This window comes from Rhynchophorus ferrugineus, unplaced genomic scaffold (genome assembly GCF_030347505.1).
Source record: "Rhynchophorus ferrugineus isolate W39M unplaced genomic scaffold, kcgeb_rfMv2 rfM9, whole genome shotgun sequence".
Classification (NCBI taxonomy): domain Eukaryota; kingdom Metazoa; phylum Arthropoda; class Insecta; order Coleoptera; family Curculionidae; genus Rhynchophorus; species Rhynchophorus ferrugineus.
In genome coordinates this window covers 16,268,340-16,291,066 of record NW_027472588.1, presented here as the reverse complement: position 1 = coordinate 16,291,066, position 22,727 = coordinate 16,268,340, and the positions used below count along the sequence as shown (strand labels likewise).

Genomic DNA, 22,727 nt, shown 5'->3' with positions numbered 1-22,727 from the left:
TTATTTATATTATAAATTTTATTTAAAAAAATAGTAATATATATTTACAAATAGACAATAAATCAACATAGCTTAGGTTTTTATAGTGAAAAAAATACAAAAAAATATAAACATTTCCGCTTCTGAACAGTAGAATTCTCTTTCATTACAAACCAGCAGTAATCTTCGTTGATAAGTTCTTTCTATCTGTCTTATATGCTTGTGAAAGCGCTTACCTTGTTCGTCACTCACCATTCCAAGATTAGGGGGGGAAAACTTAAATGAAAATGTAAAAAATGTATTTTTAAACCTCATTTTAAATATTTGTAACAAGTCATTCACTAAAAACTCAGCATTTTCAGCTTTAAGATTGCTTAAAAATCCACGAATTATTTTCTTTAGATAACATAGCATTGTTTTTCGAAGTTTTTTTTTGGGCCAATAAAAATAACTTCTTTTAATGTAGCATCATTTAATTTAGAGAAAATAGTTTTCAGATACAAAAATCCTTTAATATTTTTATCTATAGCTTTGATTACATTTTTCATTAATCCAAGTTTTATATGTAAGAGTGGAATATCATATTTAACGTGTCATTTACCACATTCAGTACTTTTTGGATAATCATTAACTTCATAGTGGTTTTTGTTGTTTCTACTGTCCCATAAATAGACAAAACAATAATATTTTGTGAAACCTTTCTGTAGTCCAAGCAATATAGCAACAAATTTAAAGATCAGCAAACTTTCCAATTGTATTCTTTGTATTTGGTTAGGTCTTAAATTAGTTTTATGTTTCTTTTAAAATCACTGAATATGCAAAAGGTATGGAAGGATATCGGCTGCCATTAGTGGAGTAATACAACTTTTAAGCGTAAATAGTATTCACACTAGTACTAAGGAACGTGACGTGTTAGACAACTATATTAATAGACAATGTTTTTAGCAATGCAATAAGAAATTCAGAGAGGTGACCTAATTTATCTTAGAAAAATCGTGTCACACTGTAATTTGTAATCATTTTTCTTTTTTTTTTGTCTTCAGATTACAATTGCAATTCACGTCAACGAGGCGACGCCATTTTTTGAGACCCCCACTTTATCAGGCTGTAACTTTTTGGTATTTTAAATTTCAGTACTTTCAGGATTCAAGGAAATCATTTACTGAAGCGATTTTTTATGTGTTATTATATAATGCAAATCACATAAGATACCCTTTGCTCAATGCGGATATTCAACAATCTTAAGGATTTAAAAAATATAGTTTGATTACTTCTAGTAGCTAATTGTTTTTATGTTAAATGCCGAATACGGTGATATAACCGAACATAAATCATTCGGTTTTATTATTTATTTATATTGGCCATCACGCTGTGGGAACTAGCTACAGTTTTATAAACATTTATAGTAACAGAAATATTTTTATGAAATGTGGTGTAAATCTAAGATAAATAATTTATAGTTTATAAGAAATGATATTAACTGTAACGATTTTATAACAAAAATCTGAAAAGAGTTTTACAGCGAGACTATTTTGATAAATTTCCTTAATATTTTAGTCTCCTTATACCAACTATGGGTTTATCTGGACTGGACCACGGTCCTCAGCATTAAGCCTACCGACTGGCGAGTGACCAACTTTAGAAATCATCCCAAAAGACATCCGGTCTTACCCAGCCGGGTTTACTGACATGACTGGGAACATTTCCTTTGTCGGATTTTACACTCTTGCCTAGAACAATCACAAATTTTAAAAAACAATCACAAACATAAATTTACGACGATGCCCCAGCAGGATTCAAACCTGGGGCTATCGCAACTGTAGGAGGACCGTCCTATCGCCTTTACCACTGCGCCACCAATCCGGCTTGATAATTTTTATTTGTGTGCGAGCATTTACTACGCATCTGCTATATGATTAGGAGGAGGTTATATGGTTAGGAGCAAATTTATTGGTTAATGGTGTAGTATACAAACTAATTGAAAACGACTGGCACAAATATTAACCATTACCATTAAAATAATACCTATTTTGAGGTAATTATTGAATTATTAAGCTATTGTAGCTGCAATAATATATTGATTAAATAAACAATTTTTATTTTCTAATATATTTAATTGTTCTTTTTATTATATGATAATAAACTGAGATTCGTCGAAGAATTTATGCGAATATCTCGAATACATTTTTAACGCGAATAATGATTATTGGGCATATTTTTTATTTATACCGAATGCCGAATAAAAATATTGCCGAAGAATTCGAATAACTTGTTTTATACCAGTTTTTGTTTTGTACCAGTTTTGGCTATAATTAATATAGTATAAAATGATAAGCATTTTATATGTGACGTAGTATTTACATAATATATTTGTGATCTACAATTTATTTCTTACATTACTGATCATAATCGCAATTTACTCTTTTTATCAAGTAGGGTTAATCTGAATTGCGTCTACTTATTTAGTGGCCAACTTAAAGATCCAGAGGACATCTGACCTTACCTAGAATGTCACTGAAATGATTGATGACTACGTATAATAATTATTTTAATTATTGGTTTTAAATAAATATAACTTGTTAAGATTTTCTTCGTTTTTTATTGGATTTTGGATTAATCTGTAAGATGAGCAAATTGTTATCGCGTAACTATTGTCAATTCCTGGAGTTATATCTCTTCGGAGAAAAAATGGCGTTCTCGACATTTAAAAATGTTGCGGCTAGAGTTCTACAAGGTAGCGTCTTAGTACCTCTCTTGTATCTGCTGTACACTGCTGGAATCCCAACAACAAAAGAAACACTACTTAGAATATTTACTGACGACACAATTATTATGGCAAACGACATATCTCTATCTAGAGCAGTAGAAAAAGTACAAGTGGCAGCCAACAAAATCTACAAATAGACGAAAGATTGGAAAATTCAACTTAATAGCTCCAAATCTCTTCATGTTAATTTTGCATTGCGGTGAAATAATAAAAACTTAATTATATCACTCAATGGATGCCCGATTCCTCAAACAGAATCAGCTAAATACCTCGGCATCCATCTTGACGGTCGAATAAATTGGAAACATCATGTTAGACAGAGAGAAAAACACATTAGGACCAAAATAAAACAACTATACTGGTTAGTCGGGAGATACTCCCAACTTGTTCTTTATTTTTCAGACAATCATAAAGCCAATTTGGACCTATGGGGTGCAAATATGGGGCTGCACTAAAAATTCAAATCAATTACAACTACAAATGAAATGTGGTAATAAATTAATTTATAATTAAAATTTTACTAAGCATATCTAATAAAGATGTTATTAAAAAAAAATTGGCTGGAAAAAAGTCTGCAAATAACTTATCATAGTTGGCTTTAAGTCATATATCTATGGTGAATGTGTTTTTATATATTTGATTTGACAAGCACATGAACAGAAATGCTGGCCATTTTTATTTGTAATTACTTGATCTTAAGTTTCACATTTTCGACAGATTGATGGACAGGGATTAACGACAAGGTTTTTATGTGGTCTTATGACTGTTTGGAGAAATGCGGATCCGGCCTTATTTAGGCCTACTCATAGAATAGTTAGACATAGAAGGTAATTTCTATTAAAAGTTGGGACTAAATTATGTTCCTCAGAACCACTAGAGAGCGCAACAAGCGGAAATATTTATCAGGAAATTAAAAAAAAAACATGCTATTTAGCATTTGAATGCTAAATAAGAAAATACTATAACATTTATCTAATCCGACAATTAACATTTTACAAATATGAAAAAATTTTAAAGATATAATATAATGTAAATGAGAATAGACATATTTACCATATAATCTATGTAGAAACATAAGTTACATTTTTCATTTTAATTTTAAAATCTCACAACTTACTTTGTTTTAAAACATATTATATTCGTAAGTACGAAGTAGGTAAGTACCCCAAGTCTAAGATTCTAAGATTTTAATGTGGTAAGAAATTCTGGTAATTCCGATATGGGGCGTGTCGTTATGTTTTCCTTTCCATTTGGAGAATGATTCATGAATAAACAGAGACTGTCTATTTGAATTAAATGTATATAGACTATAATGAAAGCTTTGTTATTTAAATAGCAGTTAGTAATTGCATATTTTAAGAAATGCTGCTATACATTTGGGTCTGTAGTCGTCCAGTTTAAAATACAATGCGGAAATCCTTTCCTCCTCATATACGACCGACCCTTCATTTTATCAGTGTTGACTTTTAAAAGCCATTTCTGGTTTACAACAACCTTTGGAAAACTATGTGTCCTATTAAAATCTTGGTATGGAACAGCTTTGTTTCGATTTTACATTTAAACTTATTATTTTTAGTGAAACCGCTACAATAATTGCCTGATGAAACAAACTGTTAGTTTCTAAATACCCCTTTTCCTACTTAATATATATTTTAGTATAATAACGTTTTAATAAGCAATAATTTCTTAATAAAATCTTCGCAACCAACTTCTTCGTAAGCAACTAAAATGATAAATACTACAAAATATCTTCAAAATATAAAGCTGAAGCAGATCTCAGTCAATACATCCTGTGTATTTTCCTTGTCATTAGATCATTAGGGTGTCGTTGATAGTTTTATATTTTATTTATTTGATCCAGGTCTACTTTTGTTAGAAAATTTGATTATTTCAATGTATATGTTCCTATATCTTAGCAAAAAGCTGTGAGATTTCTTCTTCTCTGATTCTCTGAATTTCACATTCTTCGACTTTTAATCTCAACAAATTCCAGCTATACCTTAGCTATAAAATAAAATTTAAAGCATTACTAAAATGTTATGTTTAAAATAAATGTTTAATTATTACCAGTTACTACAGTTTTTGCTACTATTCTTGATGGACAAATCTCATTAATGACTTGACTACTTCCAACACAATAAGAATCATTTTCTTCTCTGTTTTTGTTGTCATTAAATTTTGGCATACGGTGACACCTATTCCAGGTTGTTGAAAATGATGTGTTATACATTTGGCAGCTAAAATTCTCACTATAAATAAAATTGATGCTGTTTGGATTTTATAACTTTAACCTTACATTCTGCAGTTACCCTTGTTCTTCCATATTTTGAAACCAATGTATGTTAGACCTCCAAGAATAATACAACAATTTAATTATTATTACTATAGGAATATTAATGTAACACAAAATCTAAAGATTCTAGATTTTTTGTTGTTTTAATCTGATCGACCGTACCGATCGACTCGTAAAGAATGGACCGCCATTAGAAAAGGAATACAATATAGTTTCATTTAGTTTATTTTTTTCTATGTATATTTATATATACATAGAAAATATTCTACAATATATCAAAATATATTTCCATTCTCTTTTTTGGAGAAAGTGCAAAAGTGCTTTTAAATTGAATACGTATTGAGATTGAATGTTTTATTCGTTTATTGCTATTATATTGATGGATATATTTGGTGTTTATATTTATTTTGGACAACAATATCTATTGGTAGACATGTGAATCATAAATGTAAATAATTAAAATCAATTTTATCGTATTTACATATCTTTAGATAAAATAATAGTTCCACTTAGTGTTATTGCGTTATTCAGTGTATACATGTAAATCTTCGACATTCATTACTCTTGTTGTTTGATTTGACGAAATCTGCTACCGAATCTTATCAAGCAGTTTCATAAACTACTGGTGATGCTGTTCCATCATATATTAATTATTACTTATAATTTTAACGATATAAAAGTGATGATTTGGTTGTCTGTGGGATTAAAAATATTTGAAGACTAGAACAAGACAACTTTGCAGTTGGTGAATCAACTGTTTTCTACTACACCACACGAATTGACTGAAAAAGTATTACACAAGATATCATACTTACTATGTTATCAAATAATTCGCACTTTTATTATTATTGATATTTTGACTTATATCGTATAGTTATTTACGTATTATGTTCTTTGTTTTTGTCTATCATTTGTTTTGAATAAATATATCTTATTATTTAATTATTTACAACGTACTCTTTAAGTAGTGCGTATTATTTAATGTTAACTACGGTGATTTAATAATTTTTAGTTCCCAACGAGATACAAAAAATTATAAACGACATATGTGCTTCTGTTAAAATAGTTCTATAAAAAATTACATAAATAAACTGTCACATCGTCGATGACGTTTAAGTATTCGTTTGATGTAAATTCGAAATGAATCGCATGTACATTGTAACGATGTTTTCTATTTTTTTTTTCGAACTTAACCTTGAAATATATATTTTTGGTTTATCCTTGATTTTCCTGTTTTTCGAAAATTATTTAAAGTATTTCAGTTATTACTCGAAGAAAAAGTTTACTTTCTTACTGATTATTAACAATAACTCTAAAAGGCGTGTCTAATATGATTATTAAAGAAAATGAAACGTAATATTTTTTTACAAAATATTTTTAAAATTGTTGATTAGTTACGTTGCTTACAATCTTGACTGGAAAAACAAGAAATAGGAATATATTTGCAAAAATTAATTTCGATAGTCATATAAACGATGTAGATCTACGATTCAAATAACATTATATAAGTTACAGTTATTCGCGGCGCATGTAACTGAAACATATTGTATCTTGTGTGATAATGCTAGATAAGCGGGTGGTAGTTGAAGAAGAAGAGATTTTCTTGAAAGGTTTGAGTTCGAAAAACGACAAGTTGAAACCTTGGCGCCTTGAACCTTCCACCACAGCCCGCAATTGTAGGAATTTCATTAGAGAAGTCGTAGACAACCTTGATCTTCAACCCAATCCTGAGAAACCTGTCGTTGCTTTATCATTAGGTTGGTATGAATTATTTGCTTTACTTGTTATTTATTATTATTGTTAATCAACACATTCTTGCATTTAAATTGAGTTTGGACAACAACTATTTTTGGTGGAGTCGGTATTCGAAGTTTATATATATTCTAGATTTGCTGATGATGCCCATATTAATATTTATATGTTGGTAGAATATTTAGAATATTAATGGATCAGTTTCAAATCTAAATCATAGCTCAACACTAGTTCATAAAGTTCAAAGCATAAAGCAAATGTAAAAGCAAGGCATTTATTGAAAAAATATTTCTATAAAGTTTTCCCATCTTTCTGGCAATATGGAGATATCGTATCGAGAGGACGAAGTTGACCTAATTGGAGTGGTTTATGCCTGGTGAGTACGCCAGAAACTGTCACCAATGGCGAACTTACACTTTTGTCGCTAGCTATTTTGCTGCCCCTACTAACCTTTGCAATTCTATACCCTACAGCACAATTATTACATTTTTCATTTTTATGATTTCCGCTCTATTGCCCTGATTGCATCAGCTTCTTCCCGTTATTAGTTTGATGATGTGATTAGTGATATCTTTGTGTTAGTTCCTAGACAAACCATAATTTAGAGAAGGTCACACAAGAAATAGTTTGTGGGTATATTTCTGAGGTAGGAAATATTTGATCATGTTCTACCATACATAAATATATACAAATAAAACTAGTTAAACAATACAACTTATACAATATAATGTAGATTTGGTAAATTTATTGCACTTACAGGCTAAAAAACAACAAACAAAAACAATATTAACATATATTACTTTATTGTGGGATTTTAAATCTGCAAAATATTTAATTGTAGCCTTGTATGATATCCTGTTTGCTTTTCTTGACTTAAAGTAGATCATAGGTAGTTTTTCACCCCTTTTAAACAAGAAAAGGAGCTTTTCTCGTACTCTGTGTATTTGTCTCTGGTGTATATAGATTCATGCGAGGTGCTATATCAAAGTTTAGATAAATGTTGTCCAAATTCTGTTTTCGCAGGAACGATGATACATATTTTTAATTACCCAGAATCTGGTTTTATCAACTTTTTTGAAGAAAGGTGATATTGGAAATGTAGGCATTCCAGAACTAAGCCAGTTTCTAAGCCATTAGGATACATTTACTCATTTTGGTTAGAAATGAAACTTCTCATTGTAGGCCTCCTGCTGTTTTTCTTACTGGGATATATCCTTCACAACTCATGTAACATGTGACCGAGCGTTGTCATGTGGCTTGTTCCAACGATATCAGCAGATGTATACAGTAAGCATATATATATATATATATATATATATATATATATATATATATATATATACAGCCCAACATAAAACTTCTTTTTCGAAGTCGGTTAAAAAGTGTTTGATGAGCATTGGAAACAGATATCTTCTAATCAAATCACAAAAATAATAAATGTCGAAAAATACTCTATAATACTAAATATAAGAATATAAGAACTAAATATAGAGAAATATCAAAACCATCGAATTTACGAATCAGGATATGTAACAGTTGTGTACTTTGATACTTCCCATTTTCACAATAGATCTTGCCGATTAAAATAGGCTTGTTAGAAGCAGTAGAACCTTTTAATGAAGTAAGAAAATAATTCGAACTATGAAAAATCCTATTAAAAAAATTGTAAACATACAAACTTTCAAATTATCCATAAAATATAATGTAGTTGTTCTATTTTGAACCAGAACATGTGTGGGACATTATAACGATTTTTCAACCTTCATATTTCTATCCTAAAGGTATCTATTAATGGACTAATATTTGCATCTAATATGTATTTATAAGCCATGTAATAGTATATAGGAAGCATTCAAGTACGAGAGGTTGAGTTAGATAGATTAAAGTTTAATGTTACCTGGGTTCCCTTCATTGCAAATGGTCTAAATAAATAAAATAAGGCGCAATGATTGTTTTATTAATTAAAAAAAAGTTTAATGGAAGTAATTACTTGTGGGCAATTAAGGCGTAAAATGAATCAAGTTATTAATACAAATAAAAGGGCTCCAAAAAAAAATGTTGAGAACAAAATCATATACAGAACATCTTAAAGGTTTATCCTCGTCCTTTTATTTCAGTATATTTTTATATAGACTAATTTTATTTACCCGGCACTACAAAATTGAAAATACTTCCCTGTCAAATGCCCGATTATATTGAAACCAAAAAGTGTCCAATCTAAAAATGAAGATGAATAAAAGTGTTCAAACGCGATACGTCGACGTATTTTCAGATTACTACCAGTCACAACCGGGCGTGAATCATGACCATTCGGAACGGGAATGATTAAACGAAAGAATTAGGATGTACATGTGTTTTCGTGGACGTTGTTCTTGAAAAATTATGATCGCTTTTTATATTTCGGGTAACTGCGTAGAAAATAGTTCTCCGCTGCCTAGAAAGTTTCGAAGGCGTTAGCGTATGTTATTTTCGTAGCGGTCGATGTTAGCACTCACCAGACTAAATAATAAAAAAAAAAGATCGGGAGTGATCTCTTATTGATAAATCGACTTCGGTTGATACGGAATCTATTTAGATTGTTCCACATTTTTTTCGATCGACTAATGCGAACTTTGATGGGGGAATATTTTTAAAATGTAATTTTATTTTAAATTATCAGTTTTGATAATGCGCATTATAAATTGACGGTAGAGATTTGAATGATTGCCCTGACCAGATTCTAGCAGCTTATGATAAACAACATTTTTTAATTTAATTTATTAGTATACTATTACTAGTCGTTCCAGACTATCTTACAATTTGTCTATGCAATGACTTGAAACTACGTACTTATCTAGGAAAACCTTTACTTACTCTCTAATAACATATGGTAAAAGTTAAGCACTATTCAGTGTTTTTATCATTTAGTGAACTTTACTACAGAAATACGCAACATCACACCGTTTAGGTTATTTTGGGTATGCGTCCTAGTTCAGTGTTGACTGAAAGTTACAGTTAGCATTTCGGTATATACAAGGCAGTGGAGTCGTTCCTTTTGCCTTTTTACGAATTCCCTAATTTCCTCTATGAGAGTTAGAATTCCGAAGGTCTCGGTGTAAGTAATTGTTCCAGTAGTATCTGGGTGCATCCACAATACTTCTTAGGACTATTCTGAAATACTTATAACTATTTATATGATATATTTATATAAGTGATCTACACTTCACTGCACTGCATACTTCACTATTTTCACTTACATTTAGCTGAATGACTGTACGTGTGTAAGTACATTAGGTTGTATTGACACTCTTTCGAGGTACTTAACACTAACACTTATATTCGTTATGGGTTCTGTATCATTTTATTAGAGATGTAGCATAGGGAATTGACTATAACACGCAACACATTGTTTTCGAATCGTTGATTGGTGACTAAATTATATTTGCTAGAAATTCCCCATAGTTGAATTCCATAGGACCAAATGAGTTTAAGTACTGATTTTTACAGCAATATCTCGTTATCCAGGGATAACTTTCAGCATATTCTTGTCTGGGTGAATTGGGAATTGTTAATATTCACTGTTGGACACGCTTAGATTTTGTTTCAATAGCTTTAATAAGCTATGTTTTCAGCCAGAGTTGTACTTTATTATTAAAGTATATTTTCTTTATGTTATCATTGGCTTCTCACGAGGTTCTAACACTGCCATGTCATCTACGTATGTTGCTCAATTAATAATTTTTATGATCAGTAGATCAGCAGTATTTAGGAGATATTGGACCCAATACACTGCCTTTTAGTGAAGCTTATATATATTGTAGGAACAGCTTTTCCTTTATTTAATCCTGAAGCTCTGAGTGCTATACTTTATTAAAATCCTGAGATACTTCTAAGAATACAGCAGAATAATATATTTTAATATGAATGTCTTTGCTTTACCAGTATATGTATTTGATGTTCCGTCTTACATGTTTGTTATGAAACCCAAAGTGATGTTCTGGAATAATATTTCTTATTTCAATTATTGTATTAAATTTCTTTGAATCTTTAAAGTTTTTTTGAGATTACAGGTAATAAACTTATAGAATGTAGGGGGTGGTATCTTCTTATTTTTACCGATTTTAGTATCATAATCATTTCAGTAATTTCCCAATTGCTTTGGGAATAATTCTTTCATAACATTGGGTTAAATATAGTCATAATGTTTGAAGAAATTTTGCTGTTATTAGATTTTAACCAGGAGCTTTTTAGCTTTCCATTTTTGACGTTATTGTTTGGTGTATAATTGACAGTAATTGTTTTGAGGGTGTAGATCCATTTGAAAAGGGGAATTTAGTGAATAACTTTTAGTTCTTATAGATAGATGTAGATATTTCAGAAGGAAAGGGTTTAAATGCGTTTTTAAAATTATTAGAGAGTAATTACACCTTTTTGCTGTTTCTAACTCGATTATTTTCACTAGTCTTAACGGATGGGTTATGCTAAAGTATTCTTGCTAAATATTCTTGTGTGTTATATATATATATATATATATATATATATATATATATATATATGTGCTCTTCTATAGTTTTATCTGTATTTTCTGCTGAATTGTGATGTTTTTCTTGGCGGTATTTCATTGGTAGGAGTCCCATACAATGCTGCCTCCTGTGTATTTTTCTGTTATATATTTTACTGCTTCTTGACGTTTCTAAGTATCACTGTTTTTAAAGACAAATTTAAATAAGTTATTCTATGTAATTTTTTCTACCTGTTGGCTGTTATGAGATTGCTGGGAAAAGGAGGTTGTTATGTTACTGGTGAATAATTAGACTATAAATGATAAAGTGTGATTCTGTCCTACATTTGTTTGCATTGATATCTTTCTTGATGCAAATATTAATAGTGTCAGAATGTCTGTTTTTATCGCTTGGTCAATATGTTGGTGACAAGTAGAGATAGATTGTAGGTTTTCTGTCTTCATTATTTTAAATAATTGATGAAATTGATGTTATGCAGCGTCCTATTATTCAATATATTAAAGAAAGATACGAAATGCTCGATCTTTTCATGTTTAGGTTTACAACAAATAGTGGACATTGTTATTGGTTCATTAACTTCTTCTATAGTTTGACCGGTTGAAACATAAGGTGGTAAAATGAGGTTCGGAAACCATTATTGTGTCAATATTCGGTTCAGCTATAAACATCTGTCATAAATCGATAAATATCTTGAATTTCATTCAAGATATCTCCGGTACAATTTTTTAAAATTAAAAAAGCAAAAGTATTATTTTATGATTTCCGTTATAAAATATACAATCTTAAATATACAATATGCGATCTTCCGTATAAAGTCTATCCTAATTTATTCTATAGACTATTCTAACATATACTAGAGATAGATTATTATGGCATTTGGTTTAGTTTAAGTCCAAGCTGTTTGCGTTTTGTCACTATATGTTTTTTCCATGTTAAACGTCGATCAAAATGCATTCTCAAATATTCAACATTGTCTGCTTGCGGAAGTTTATATCTATTCATTTTTACCTGGGTACAAGTTCTTCCACAAAGGTTGAATGTCACATGGGTAGATTTTGTCTCATTTGCTTTGATATGCCATGTTTTCAAGCACAATTCGACTTTGTTTAGATGCAGTTTGAGGCTGATAGTTTGTGGCTGACATCAGATCCTCGTGTAATGATAAAACCGCTGTATCGTCAGCATAGGCTGCAACAGTAGTCTTTCTTGAGGTCGGTAGGTCAGCTGTATATAATCGGTATAATAGCAGACAAAGGACACTGGCCTGTAGAACACTTGAATATATTGTGTTGGCCAAATTTTTTTTCAATTTAATCTCTACTCCAGTGTACCACACCTTGTCGAAATCTTGAGATATATTGGAAAATGCAGCGTAACAAAATTATATGTTATTTAAGTTTTTGTTAATTTGGTTGACTAATATGTGTATTTGTTCTGTTGTTCCGTGTTTATTACATAACATTATCTCTCTTCTGCGATTAATTTGAGTATCTTAATGTATAATTTTTCACAAACTTTGGAGATGATAGGTAACAGTGTTATAGGATAATAGGAGGAGAGGTCTTCTAATTTTTTGCCTGATTTAAGAATCATAATGATTTTAGTAACTTTTCAAGTGCTAGAAAGTAATTAAGTCTTAACATGGCGTTAAATATATATTAACTTGATGTACTTTTTTGAGACCCCTATTTTAAGATTTTTCCAATAATTAAGTCAAAGCCAGGAGCTTTTTCAGCATTGTTCTGTTCCATTATTGTCATTTTGCCCTTTTTGAAAATGATCAACTGGAATCTCTATTTCCAAAGCTCTTTAACTTTTGAATGAATTATAGTACATACTTCGGTGAATAAGTATTATAAGAGATCAATATATCCTTTTGTTAGGAAAAGCCGAACTTATTTTTATTTATTTACGATTTTTTTTAATCGATAGGAGACCCAACTATATTTGGCAACCTTAGACCACCGGAAGAAGCTATTAAAGCCGTCACGACCATCCTACAGGAAGGTTCATGCAACGGTTATGCACCCAGTACTGGGCACGAAGCAGCGCGCAAAGCGGTCGCAGAATATCTCAGCTTCGATGGAGTCGAATACGAACCTAAAGATTTGATATTATGCAGCGGGTGCTCGTCGTCCTTGGAAATTTGCATTACAGCTCTAGCGGACGGCAATAAAGGTCAAAACATTCTGTTACCCAGACCCGGTTTTGCGATATATAGGTTAGTATAACTTTTTTACGCGATTATAATTTTATTTACAAAATGGCGAATGCGCTACTGTCTAACAGGTTCGGTTAATATGTGCATTTTTAATTAATAAAACATTTTGTAATAATCGTTTGTAAATCACTCCGTTACCTTGTGATAGCCTGCTTAGTTACATAATAATAACACCTTTGTAACATCGTTTATAATACGATTTAGAAAACCTGTTTGATAAAGAGAATGTTTCATCATATACAGATGATGATTGAATATATCATCCACAAATATATCTTTTAGTTGATATAAGATATGAGATATTAGGCCAAATAATTGAAATTATAATATTTAAAGTATTTAACTAAAAATGGAATAAAGCATGTTCTCAACTTTTATAAACAATTTTTAAATTATAGATTTTCAATTATTTAATAAATTAAATTTGTACCAACGATTTTATTAAGAGAATGATGCTTGTATATTTACAATTTATTATCTCAAATTCAATTCTGTAATTTATAATTGTTGGTCAACTTGTACTGATACATTGATAGAATGGTGGTTAAATATAATTAAAAAAATTACCAGGAAACATTTAATTTACTTAATTTCATTCAACAAAGATTTAATTTTTCATATTTAAATGTATTTTAGTTATTTATTTGAAATTGGCGATTACGAAGGGCGATTCTTACTTAATTTAATAAAATATTAAAATCCATATGTCATATTTAATAGTGTTACGGTATTGACGTTGATTTTAAAGACAATATTAACATTTTTCTTTCTGTATATCTATTTAGAACCCTGGCTCAATGTATTGGGATAAATGTCAAATTTTACAACCTTCTTCCTGAAAATAAGTGGGAGGTGGATTTGGAACAGATGGAATCTCAGATCGACAACAACACCGCGGCAATAGTGATCAACAATCCATCCAATCCGTGTGGATCTAATTACACTCCAGAACATTTGGAAGATATCCTGAAGATAGCTTACGTGTAAGTTTTTTCATATCCTATTAATTGGTTTTGATTGTTTCATTCCTTATTTTATAACCATAGAGAAACTAATGTATGTTTATAACTCATTACTCTCTCTGATGTGTTGTCATGTTATTTTCAGATAACGGATTTCAGTTAACAGTTATAAATTGACGCCAAAAAAATTTCCAACTGTCATACGTTTAAAGCACAGAATACAATTTTGGAGTTATCTATAAGCAACTGTGGAAATTTTTTAATGAATTTAAATGTTCTTGTCTTCATGTCAACCAATAACAATAACTGTTGGAGCTAGAGGGTTTTGAACATTTGCAAGCCTTTTTTTTTTTTTTTTTTGTTCTGGCCTAAAAACCAGGCGGTGGAATGCATGACGCATACCTGGTCGCGGAGACTTGCCCTGGAGTGACAAGTTGGACCGGGTTATGTGGGACTGCCTCTGGGCTTACCAATACACTAAACCGAAACCGCCTCACAGTTGACCCCTGTGGATCACTACTGCTACTGCATTAAATTTGGGGATATGGCACCCGCTGATCGGGCAGCCGTTATTGGGCACGAGAGCCCGGCGATTCTATTGATTCGCGAACCTGAGTTAACACACAACTGGGTACTGTTGTATGGGGGCAAAAGTTATGACTGTAGCGACGGATGAGGTCGTTTCAGCCTGGAAAAGGGGGAGAGCTTAGCGGTGACGCGGTGCTAAGCTCCCAGCATGTCGACCAGCTCGCGAACAAGCGCGTTTTCAGAAGAACTTGAGCTGAGTTGTTGTTTGTGGAATGATTGAGATATGAAGTGCTTGATTTCTGGAGTGTCAGTTTCCCTATGGATTTGATTATTTCTGACAAACCATGGAGCGTTTAATATTCTCCTGAGGAGCTTATTTTGGAAAACTTGAAGCCGTTTGACCTGGTTGGGTGTAACAAACTTGAAGTAGACATTAGATCCGTAGAGGAGTACGGACCGAATTAACATCTTGTAAAATAAGCATTTGATGGAGATGGGAAGCCTGCTAGAAGGGCAGATCAGAGGAGATAGCAGGTTTGCTATCCCCGAACCTTTTTGGATTGCTTTCTGGATTTGGGAATGCCAACCGAACCGCCGGTCGAAGTGAAGACCTAGGTACGTGACGTTATCCAGCCATGGAATTATTGCGGTGTCGATCTTAAGTTGCGAGACGCGCAGTGCGTAACGCTTCTTGTGGAAAATGATGGCCTGGGTTTTCAGGGGGTTGATTTGCAACCTCCAGAATTTGAACCACTTGACCGCATGATCGAGCTGCTTCTGTAAACGCTCATGAATTGTAACTTCGAACCTGGCGGCCGTGAAGAAAGCAGTGTCGTCAGCGTAAAAGGCGACGTCAATATGCTCTTTTCTCGGCATATCTGAAATAAAGAGATTAAATAAGGCTGGGGCCAGCGGGGAACCTTGAGGTACGCCAGCATCGATTTGTTTACGACTGGAAAGTGACGCCCTGATCTTGACCTGGAAAGATCTGTCCGAGAGATAGGACTTGATGAGAGCGGTTAGGTCTTCTGGGAGGCCTAACCGCACGCACTTTGCGAACAATCCGTCGTGCCAGACCTTGTCGAAGGCTTTGGTTAGGTCCAGAAGAACTGCTCCAAGCTTTTTACGTTGGTCAAGAGCATGATGGATGTGTGCAGCTAGACGGGAAGCTTGATGGACGGATGAGTGGTGAGCGCGAAAGCCGAATTGTTCATCTGGGATGATGTTGTTTTCCTTTGTGAAAGAGTTGAGAGCGTAGAGTATTGCCCTCTCGGCAAGCTTCGAAATGGCGCTGAGAAGGCTGATAGGCCTGTAATCAGATGGAGATGATTTTGCTCCTTTCTTGGGTATAACCGCTATATGTGCGTGTTTCCAAGACGCCGGGAAGTGTTGCAGTCTCATGATGGAGTTAATAATGTTTGCCAGTTCTGCGAGTTGCTTATGCGGGAGCTTTTTTAACTGGGTAATCGATATTCCATCGAAACCTGGAGATTTTTTGGTTTGAAGTTTGCCGATCATAGTCTGTAGAGACTTTGGAGATACAAAATGGTTGAGAAGAAAGGCGGGGGTTACTGGTCTTTTGACGGAGTTGGATTCGTTGATGACAGTGTCAATGTCTTTAGTTTTAGTGTTCTGTGCGGGTGGGAGGCATTTCATTTGAGCTTCGTAGGTCTCTGCAAGGAGCTCGACTTTTTCTTGGTCAGTGACTGCAAAATTTCCTGTAACCGCTGACTTCAGGGGAGGGATGACATTGTGCGTCTTCCCCACGAGGCATTTGGAGACACGCCAGAAGGAAGGGGGGCCATCCAGCCTTTGGTCCGCGAGAAATGAGTTCCATTTCATTGCTCGCCAAGTCGAGACGGCCGCCCTTACCCTCTTGCATGCTCTGTTCGCCTCCCTTTTGTCTGCAGCATCAAGGGTGAATCGAGCTAATCTGCATAAACCGTTTTTGATGCGAATTTCACGTTTAAGAGAAGCGGGAAGATTGTTTTTCCACGGCTGGGGTTGTGATGAAATTTTGACTGTGGAAGATTCGTGAGCAGACTGAATATCGCGAGTTAGCTTGAGTACGGCTTCCTCGAGGTGTTCTGGTGTGTTAATTTTCGGAATTGGATCGGATTTCAGGAGAAGAGATTGGTAGTTTTTCCAGTCGGTTTTTTTCCTGAATCTTGTTAGTGGGACTTGAGTGGTGGCGCAGTTTCCGAGTTTGAGAAGGATCGGACGATGATCAGAGTCTAGTTCGTCAAGGACTCGAACTTCGGAATCGCGATTTACGTCTTGAAGAATAAAGAAATCAAGGATTCTTGCTGCGCCTTGAGAGACTGTACTAGGGTGATGGGTGGGTTCATCTGGCAAGGCAAGACCGTAGCCCAGATCTGCACTTAGAGCTACGATGGCGTTACCTGCGGGATTCGCTCTGGAGCACCCCCAGGTGGGGTGGTGGGTGTTGAAGTCGCCACCTATTATTTTCGGAAATTTTCCTTCGACGAGTGATCGGTATTCGGCATAGTTGAATGCAGAAGATTTCCTGTACAGGGATGTAATCACGAAGGGGCGTTCTTGGATATCGATTTTAATGGAGGTTGTTTCGAAGTTGTTTACTGATAACGATGGAAGGAGCTCGTGTTTGACTCCTTTTCTGACGAGAATGGCGGTTCCACCGCCTCGACCCGGAGTTCTATCGTTTCTGTAGACAAAAAAGTGTTCGAAAGAGAGACGATGCGAAGGTTTCAGGAAAGTTTCCTGGATGAGCACGATGTCGACGTCATAGAATGTTATGACGTCCTCCAATTCCGCTTGCTTTCCGCGTAAGCTATTTGCATTCCATGTCATCAGTATAAGAGATTTCGGAACAGCCATTTCGAAGAGTTAAAGGCTGCTGAAAGTTATAGAGACAGGTAAGTGTTGCCGCTTAGGCGGCGACATTTGGAAAAAGACGAGCAAGTTGGTGAGCCAGGGCGATCACTTGTAGGAAAGCCTGCGGGTCAGTAAACGCCTGCATTGTGGAGTTAAGGTCCGGTGTATTGGTTGGAGCAGGAGTTTGAGTTGGAGCAGGCTGGGTAGCGCTGGCTAATTTTTGGGCTAGCTTTCTGCCACCTTGGTTACTCCATGCAGAACCTTGTGGAGGTCTGGTTTCGGTCGGAATTTTTGGTTTTCTTGGAGCAGGACGGCAGGTGCAACCGCTGAAGTTTGCGGTATGAGTTTCACCGCAGTTGCTGCACTTTGGAGGTGCTTCTGGGATTTTGGTACAGGATCTAGTGTCGTGATGCCCGGCACATTTGACGCACCGTGGGGGGGCTCGACAATATGAGCTGGAGTGCCCGAAAAGCTGGCAGTTGAAGCACTGCACTGGCTGGCCGTTTCCTCTCTGGACCTCGACCTTCACTGTGATGACGCCGAGTTTGGTCATATATATGATCTGTCGCTCTTCGCGAGGGACAACTACCTGAACAATTGGTAGTTCTATCCCGGATTTTAATTTCCATCTTTGCACAAATTTGGGATGGAAGCCTTGATCAAAGAGAAGTTCACGTACTTCGTCAATGCAGAGTGATTCTGGGATGTTTTTTATTATTACCCGGAATGCTCTCTCCTCCGGATGACAGAAGGAATGGTAAGGGTAATTCCTTTCCTCGAGCAGGGTAGTAAGTTTACGGTAATTGTCGCTTGTGGCGACGAATAAGAAAATGCCGTCCTTTTTATTTCGGGTTATAATGTCTATTGATTGTGCCTTAGTAATTCTAATGAGCTCCATGAACCTCTTCTTATCACGGAGCACTATAGGCGGAATTTTTTCCTTTGGGGGACTTTGAGAAACAGTCGCCGAAACGGTTGGCACTGTTTTTGCTGTGGAGGTTAAGACTTGTTTAGTGACCTGGCTACTTACCTGCGCAGGCTGGTCTTGGGTTGGTCTTGTGGTAACTTGTTTCGGTACTGGCTGTGGGGCCGTCTTGGTGGTCGGCTTGTTTTGCACTGGTCTGGTGGCAAATTTTGTAATCGAAGGCTGTACGTTAGCCTTGGCTTTCGATTGGGTAGATTTAGTGGCTGGCTTGGCTACCGGATTGGGTTGTGATTTGGGAGCCTGTTTTCCCTTGTTGCCGGCCTTCGGCAGCTGGCTTTCCTGAGGTGGAGTGACGGGCCCTCTTTTCCTTTTTCCCACCAAGGTGAAACCGTCTTCTGAGTCTTCAGTTTGGTCTAAGTGTTGTGTCGGTTTAGCTGGTGTCTGGGACTGAATTTCTATGGCAGCGGGAATCTTTACTTCCATGGCATCTCTTTGATGCTTCATGAATTGTGTTATCGTAGCTGTGAGAGTTTTTATTTCTTCCTTGAGCTCTTCGGAAGCCTTTTCGCTCTTTTCCAGCTTTTCCGTCTGTTTGTTCAGGGCGTCTGTTTGGGCTTTTGCGAACGTTTTAAGGTCAGCTATCTGCTTTCGCAGGTCTTCGTTCTGTTTTCTCAATTCCGTTATAAGCACTTCTCGGCTGTCTTCTGAAGATGGTCCATTTGAATTTGAAACACTGGGATTATGTTCAGGAGGCGACGTCGGCTCTGACGTACATGACGCCATTGCCTTGTCTGTAAAAACGCCTTTTCGGCGCTTACAGACGCTTTTTTTTTACGTAGGCACTGGTGAAACGTGATAACGGGTCGACCGTCTTAGGGAAAGTTTCGGGTAATTCTCGGAAGCGCAGGTAGGTTCGGCGGACCGGACACGACCGTTCTCTTCGAGAGCTAGCACGGAACTGCATTTGCAAGCCCTGGATATTATCAAAGTTCTATTTACTAAGAGTCTTTTTATATTGCCTTAATCTATGCCTATTTTGAAGCTGCTCAGAGCACAAATAAATATAAATTAAAATATAAGAACTGAAAAATAAAATTTAGCTCTATGTTAATGTCTCTATGCTCTAAATCAAACTCTTATAATAACGTTTATGCTAGGTTATTGTTATTATTTTAATTATTTTTTTTAGTCACAGAATACCAGTAATTGCCGATGAAATATATGAAAGACTAGTATTCCCTGGTAAGAAATTTGTATCAATGGCAGCTTTGGACTCGGGAGTCCCATTATTGATATGCGGAGGCTTGGGAAAACGCTTCTTGGTACCTGGTTGGCGCATGGGCTGGATAGCGATACACGATGAAACAAACGTTTTAGAACATGTCAGAAAGTCATTGATCAGTTTGAGTCAGAGAATCATTGGAAGTAATACTTTAATACAGGTAAATACACTCATGTCCCCTTTATATTAATTATTTATTTTGATTAATATTTAAAAAAATCATTGATATAAACTTGATGATGATGTTTAATATTTAATATAATCTATCTAAATAGAATATTTTGTAAAAACTTAATAATTTTTAGTGAATATTACACTGATTTATTATATTATAACAATATGGTGAAGGAATTTATTTAATTCTATATTAGAACTGATGTGCTAAATCAATCATTGTTTTAACATAGTCTTAACATCAATTGACATAACAATAAGTTGTAATTCTTTCTCTCGCGTTACATTCTCCGTTTTACTCATGCACGGTTAATCGTTGGCAGAGTTTGATCTTTTTCAGTCTGAGATTGATACATTGTCCGTCTAATAGCAGGGCAGAGCCTTTGGAGGTTCATGGAAGTATAGCCTGGCTTCGTGTTTCTAGGTCCCATGTAATACCTCATTGCATACGTACAAACATCTTGTTCTGAAACATTTGAATTTTTCTTCATTGAAATTCCGGATATAATTTCACAGTTATATAATAGTCATGATCATATTATTTATTGATTATTGGATTGTCTTATTGGACGCCAAATAATTTTTTTAACATGTAGCTTTTGATTGAGATTTGAGCTCGTTTAGTTTTATTTTCCTTATATATATATATATATATATATATATATATATATATATATATATATATATATATATATATATATATATATATATATATATATATATATATATATATATATATATATAAATATATATATATATGTAGTGTTAATTGTGCTAAAAATAGTTATGGTTAAATAAATGAGGTATTAACATGATATAAATATAATAAATGAGATATGTATATGGCGAATGTAAAATAATGTGTTTTATAAAATTAAATAATTAGGGAACATATTCAAATTTTAACAATATATTTAATATAATAATAATATTTGTTAATATATAAATATAATGAATATAATTTACCTACGATTCATATAATAATAACTTGTGGTTTACAGGGAGCTTTACCTCAAATCCTGGCAAATACCCCACAATCGTTTCATGATGACCTGGCAGAAACGTTGGCTTTACACGCAAAAATTGCATTCGATCGTTTGAGCAATATAAAAGGATTAACACCATATATGCCAGAAGCAGCAATGTATATGATCGTTGAAATCAATCTGAGAAACTTTCCAGAGTACGAAACCGGACTTGACTTCGTAAAAAAGTTGATGGAAGAAGAATCAGTATTCTGTCTACCCGGAGAGGTTAGTTAAAATTAATTACATACACTTTTGTTCTATTTTTAGTAAAGGTTAATATTATGTAGGAAACTTTTTCGGGTATTTTTCTAAATTTCAGTTCTGAGCTTATAATGTAAATGTTGTTAGGTATCCAAAAATATTGTTTATATAAAATGATTTCATGGCATTATTTACTGCCATTAGTTACTTACTTGCTTTCCTTTCTTTCGCAAATTTGAGATCTTATATCTAAATAATAAGTTATTACAGTGACACACGAAAAATATTCCTGCTAATTATCATTTCCATCTTTCTTCTTATCGGGAATAACAATAAAACAACAATTAATGTTTATAGTGTGCCATATTTGCCAGACTATAATATCACTGCCAGATTTATTTGTTTCAAAGGTCTATATACTTTTATTGTCATATTATTTTATATCTGATATCAGCCTGTTGCTTAGACATTTTTTGTACATGTTACTGTTGGAAAAATTAATCTTGAATACATTTTTCAGTGTTTTGAAATTCCCGGATTTGTGAGAATAGTACTGACAGTTCCGCAGGACATCCTGGAAGAGGCTTGCGACAGAATTGCTGAATTCTGTAACCGTCACTTTATAGAGTGACAAAATATTGTGTTTGTTGTTTTACCAGAAATGACTGAAACAATTTATTCTAGTCTCAACTTGATTCTCAAACGCTTACTATTTAAACCTAGATTGTATGTATCTAATAAATTATTATGTTGGCATTTGTTTTGTTTTAAACGATCTTACCTCGCCTAAAGTTCTGAAACTTTTTTAAAATTTCGTAGCCCTTTCTCTATTCATATGATTGAGCTTCTTAAATGAGGTTAAGACTAAAATATATTTCCAGAATATATAGAGAAATACATTGTGATATAGAATAGAAAATAATATTAAATAATCTGATCTTTTAATAACTAATTATTCTATCATCATATACGGTTTATCATTATATTTTAAAATTGTTTTTAAATTTCGTTGTGAAAGTATTTTGATACACTTTAATATGAATTAAAAATAGAGGCTGTAAGTAAATGAGAAACAATGATAAGTCTAATTTGATTTACAATTTCAATTATTACTAAAACGTTTCTCTGGAAACTGGGACTGCCTCTGGGCTTACCAATATACTTACCAATAAATCGGAACCGCCTCACAACTCATAGCTACTGCATAAAATTTGGGGATATGGCACCCACCAATCGGGCAGTCGTTTTGAAGATATA

General features: G+C 33.9%; 1 protein-coding gene across 1 annotated transcript; it reads left to right on the top strand.

The window, feature by feature from the left end:
• Positions 1-6,535: 6,535 nt before the first annotated feature.
• Positions 6,536-22,226, top strand: LOC143202129 (tyrosine aminotransferase). The gene is made up of 6 exons (XM_076413416.1): positions 6,536-6,796; positions 13,226-13,514; positions 14,300-14,497; positions 19,975-20,227; positions 21,243-21,494; positions 21,991-22,226. The coding sequence occupies exons 1-6, from the start codon at positions 6,601-6,603 to the stop codon at positions 22,099-22,101; spliced, it is 1,299 nt and encodes a 432-aa protein (XP_076269531.1). The 5' UTR covers positions 6,536-6,600; the 3' UTR covers positions 22,102-22,226.
• The last annotated feature ends 501 nt before the right edge of the window (positions 22,227-22,727 follow it).

Excerpts from the sequence above, each read along its gene's own strand:
- LOC143202129 (XM_076413416.1), top strand. The coding sequence starts at position 6,601 with ATGCTAGATAAGCGGGTGGTAGTTGAAGAAGAAGAGATTTTCTTGAAA. Across the intron at positions 13,515-14,299 it reads CCCGGTTTTGCGATATATAG|AACCCTGGCTCAATGTATTG; the intron begins GTTAGTATAACT and ends ATATCTATTTAG. Across the intron at positions 20,228-21,242 it reads GAAGTAATACTTTAATACAG|GGAGCTTTACCTCAAATCCT; the intron begins GTAAATACACTC and ends TGTGGTTTACAG.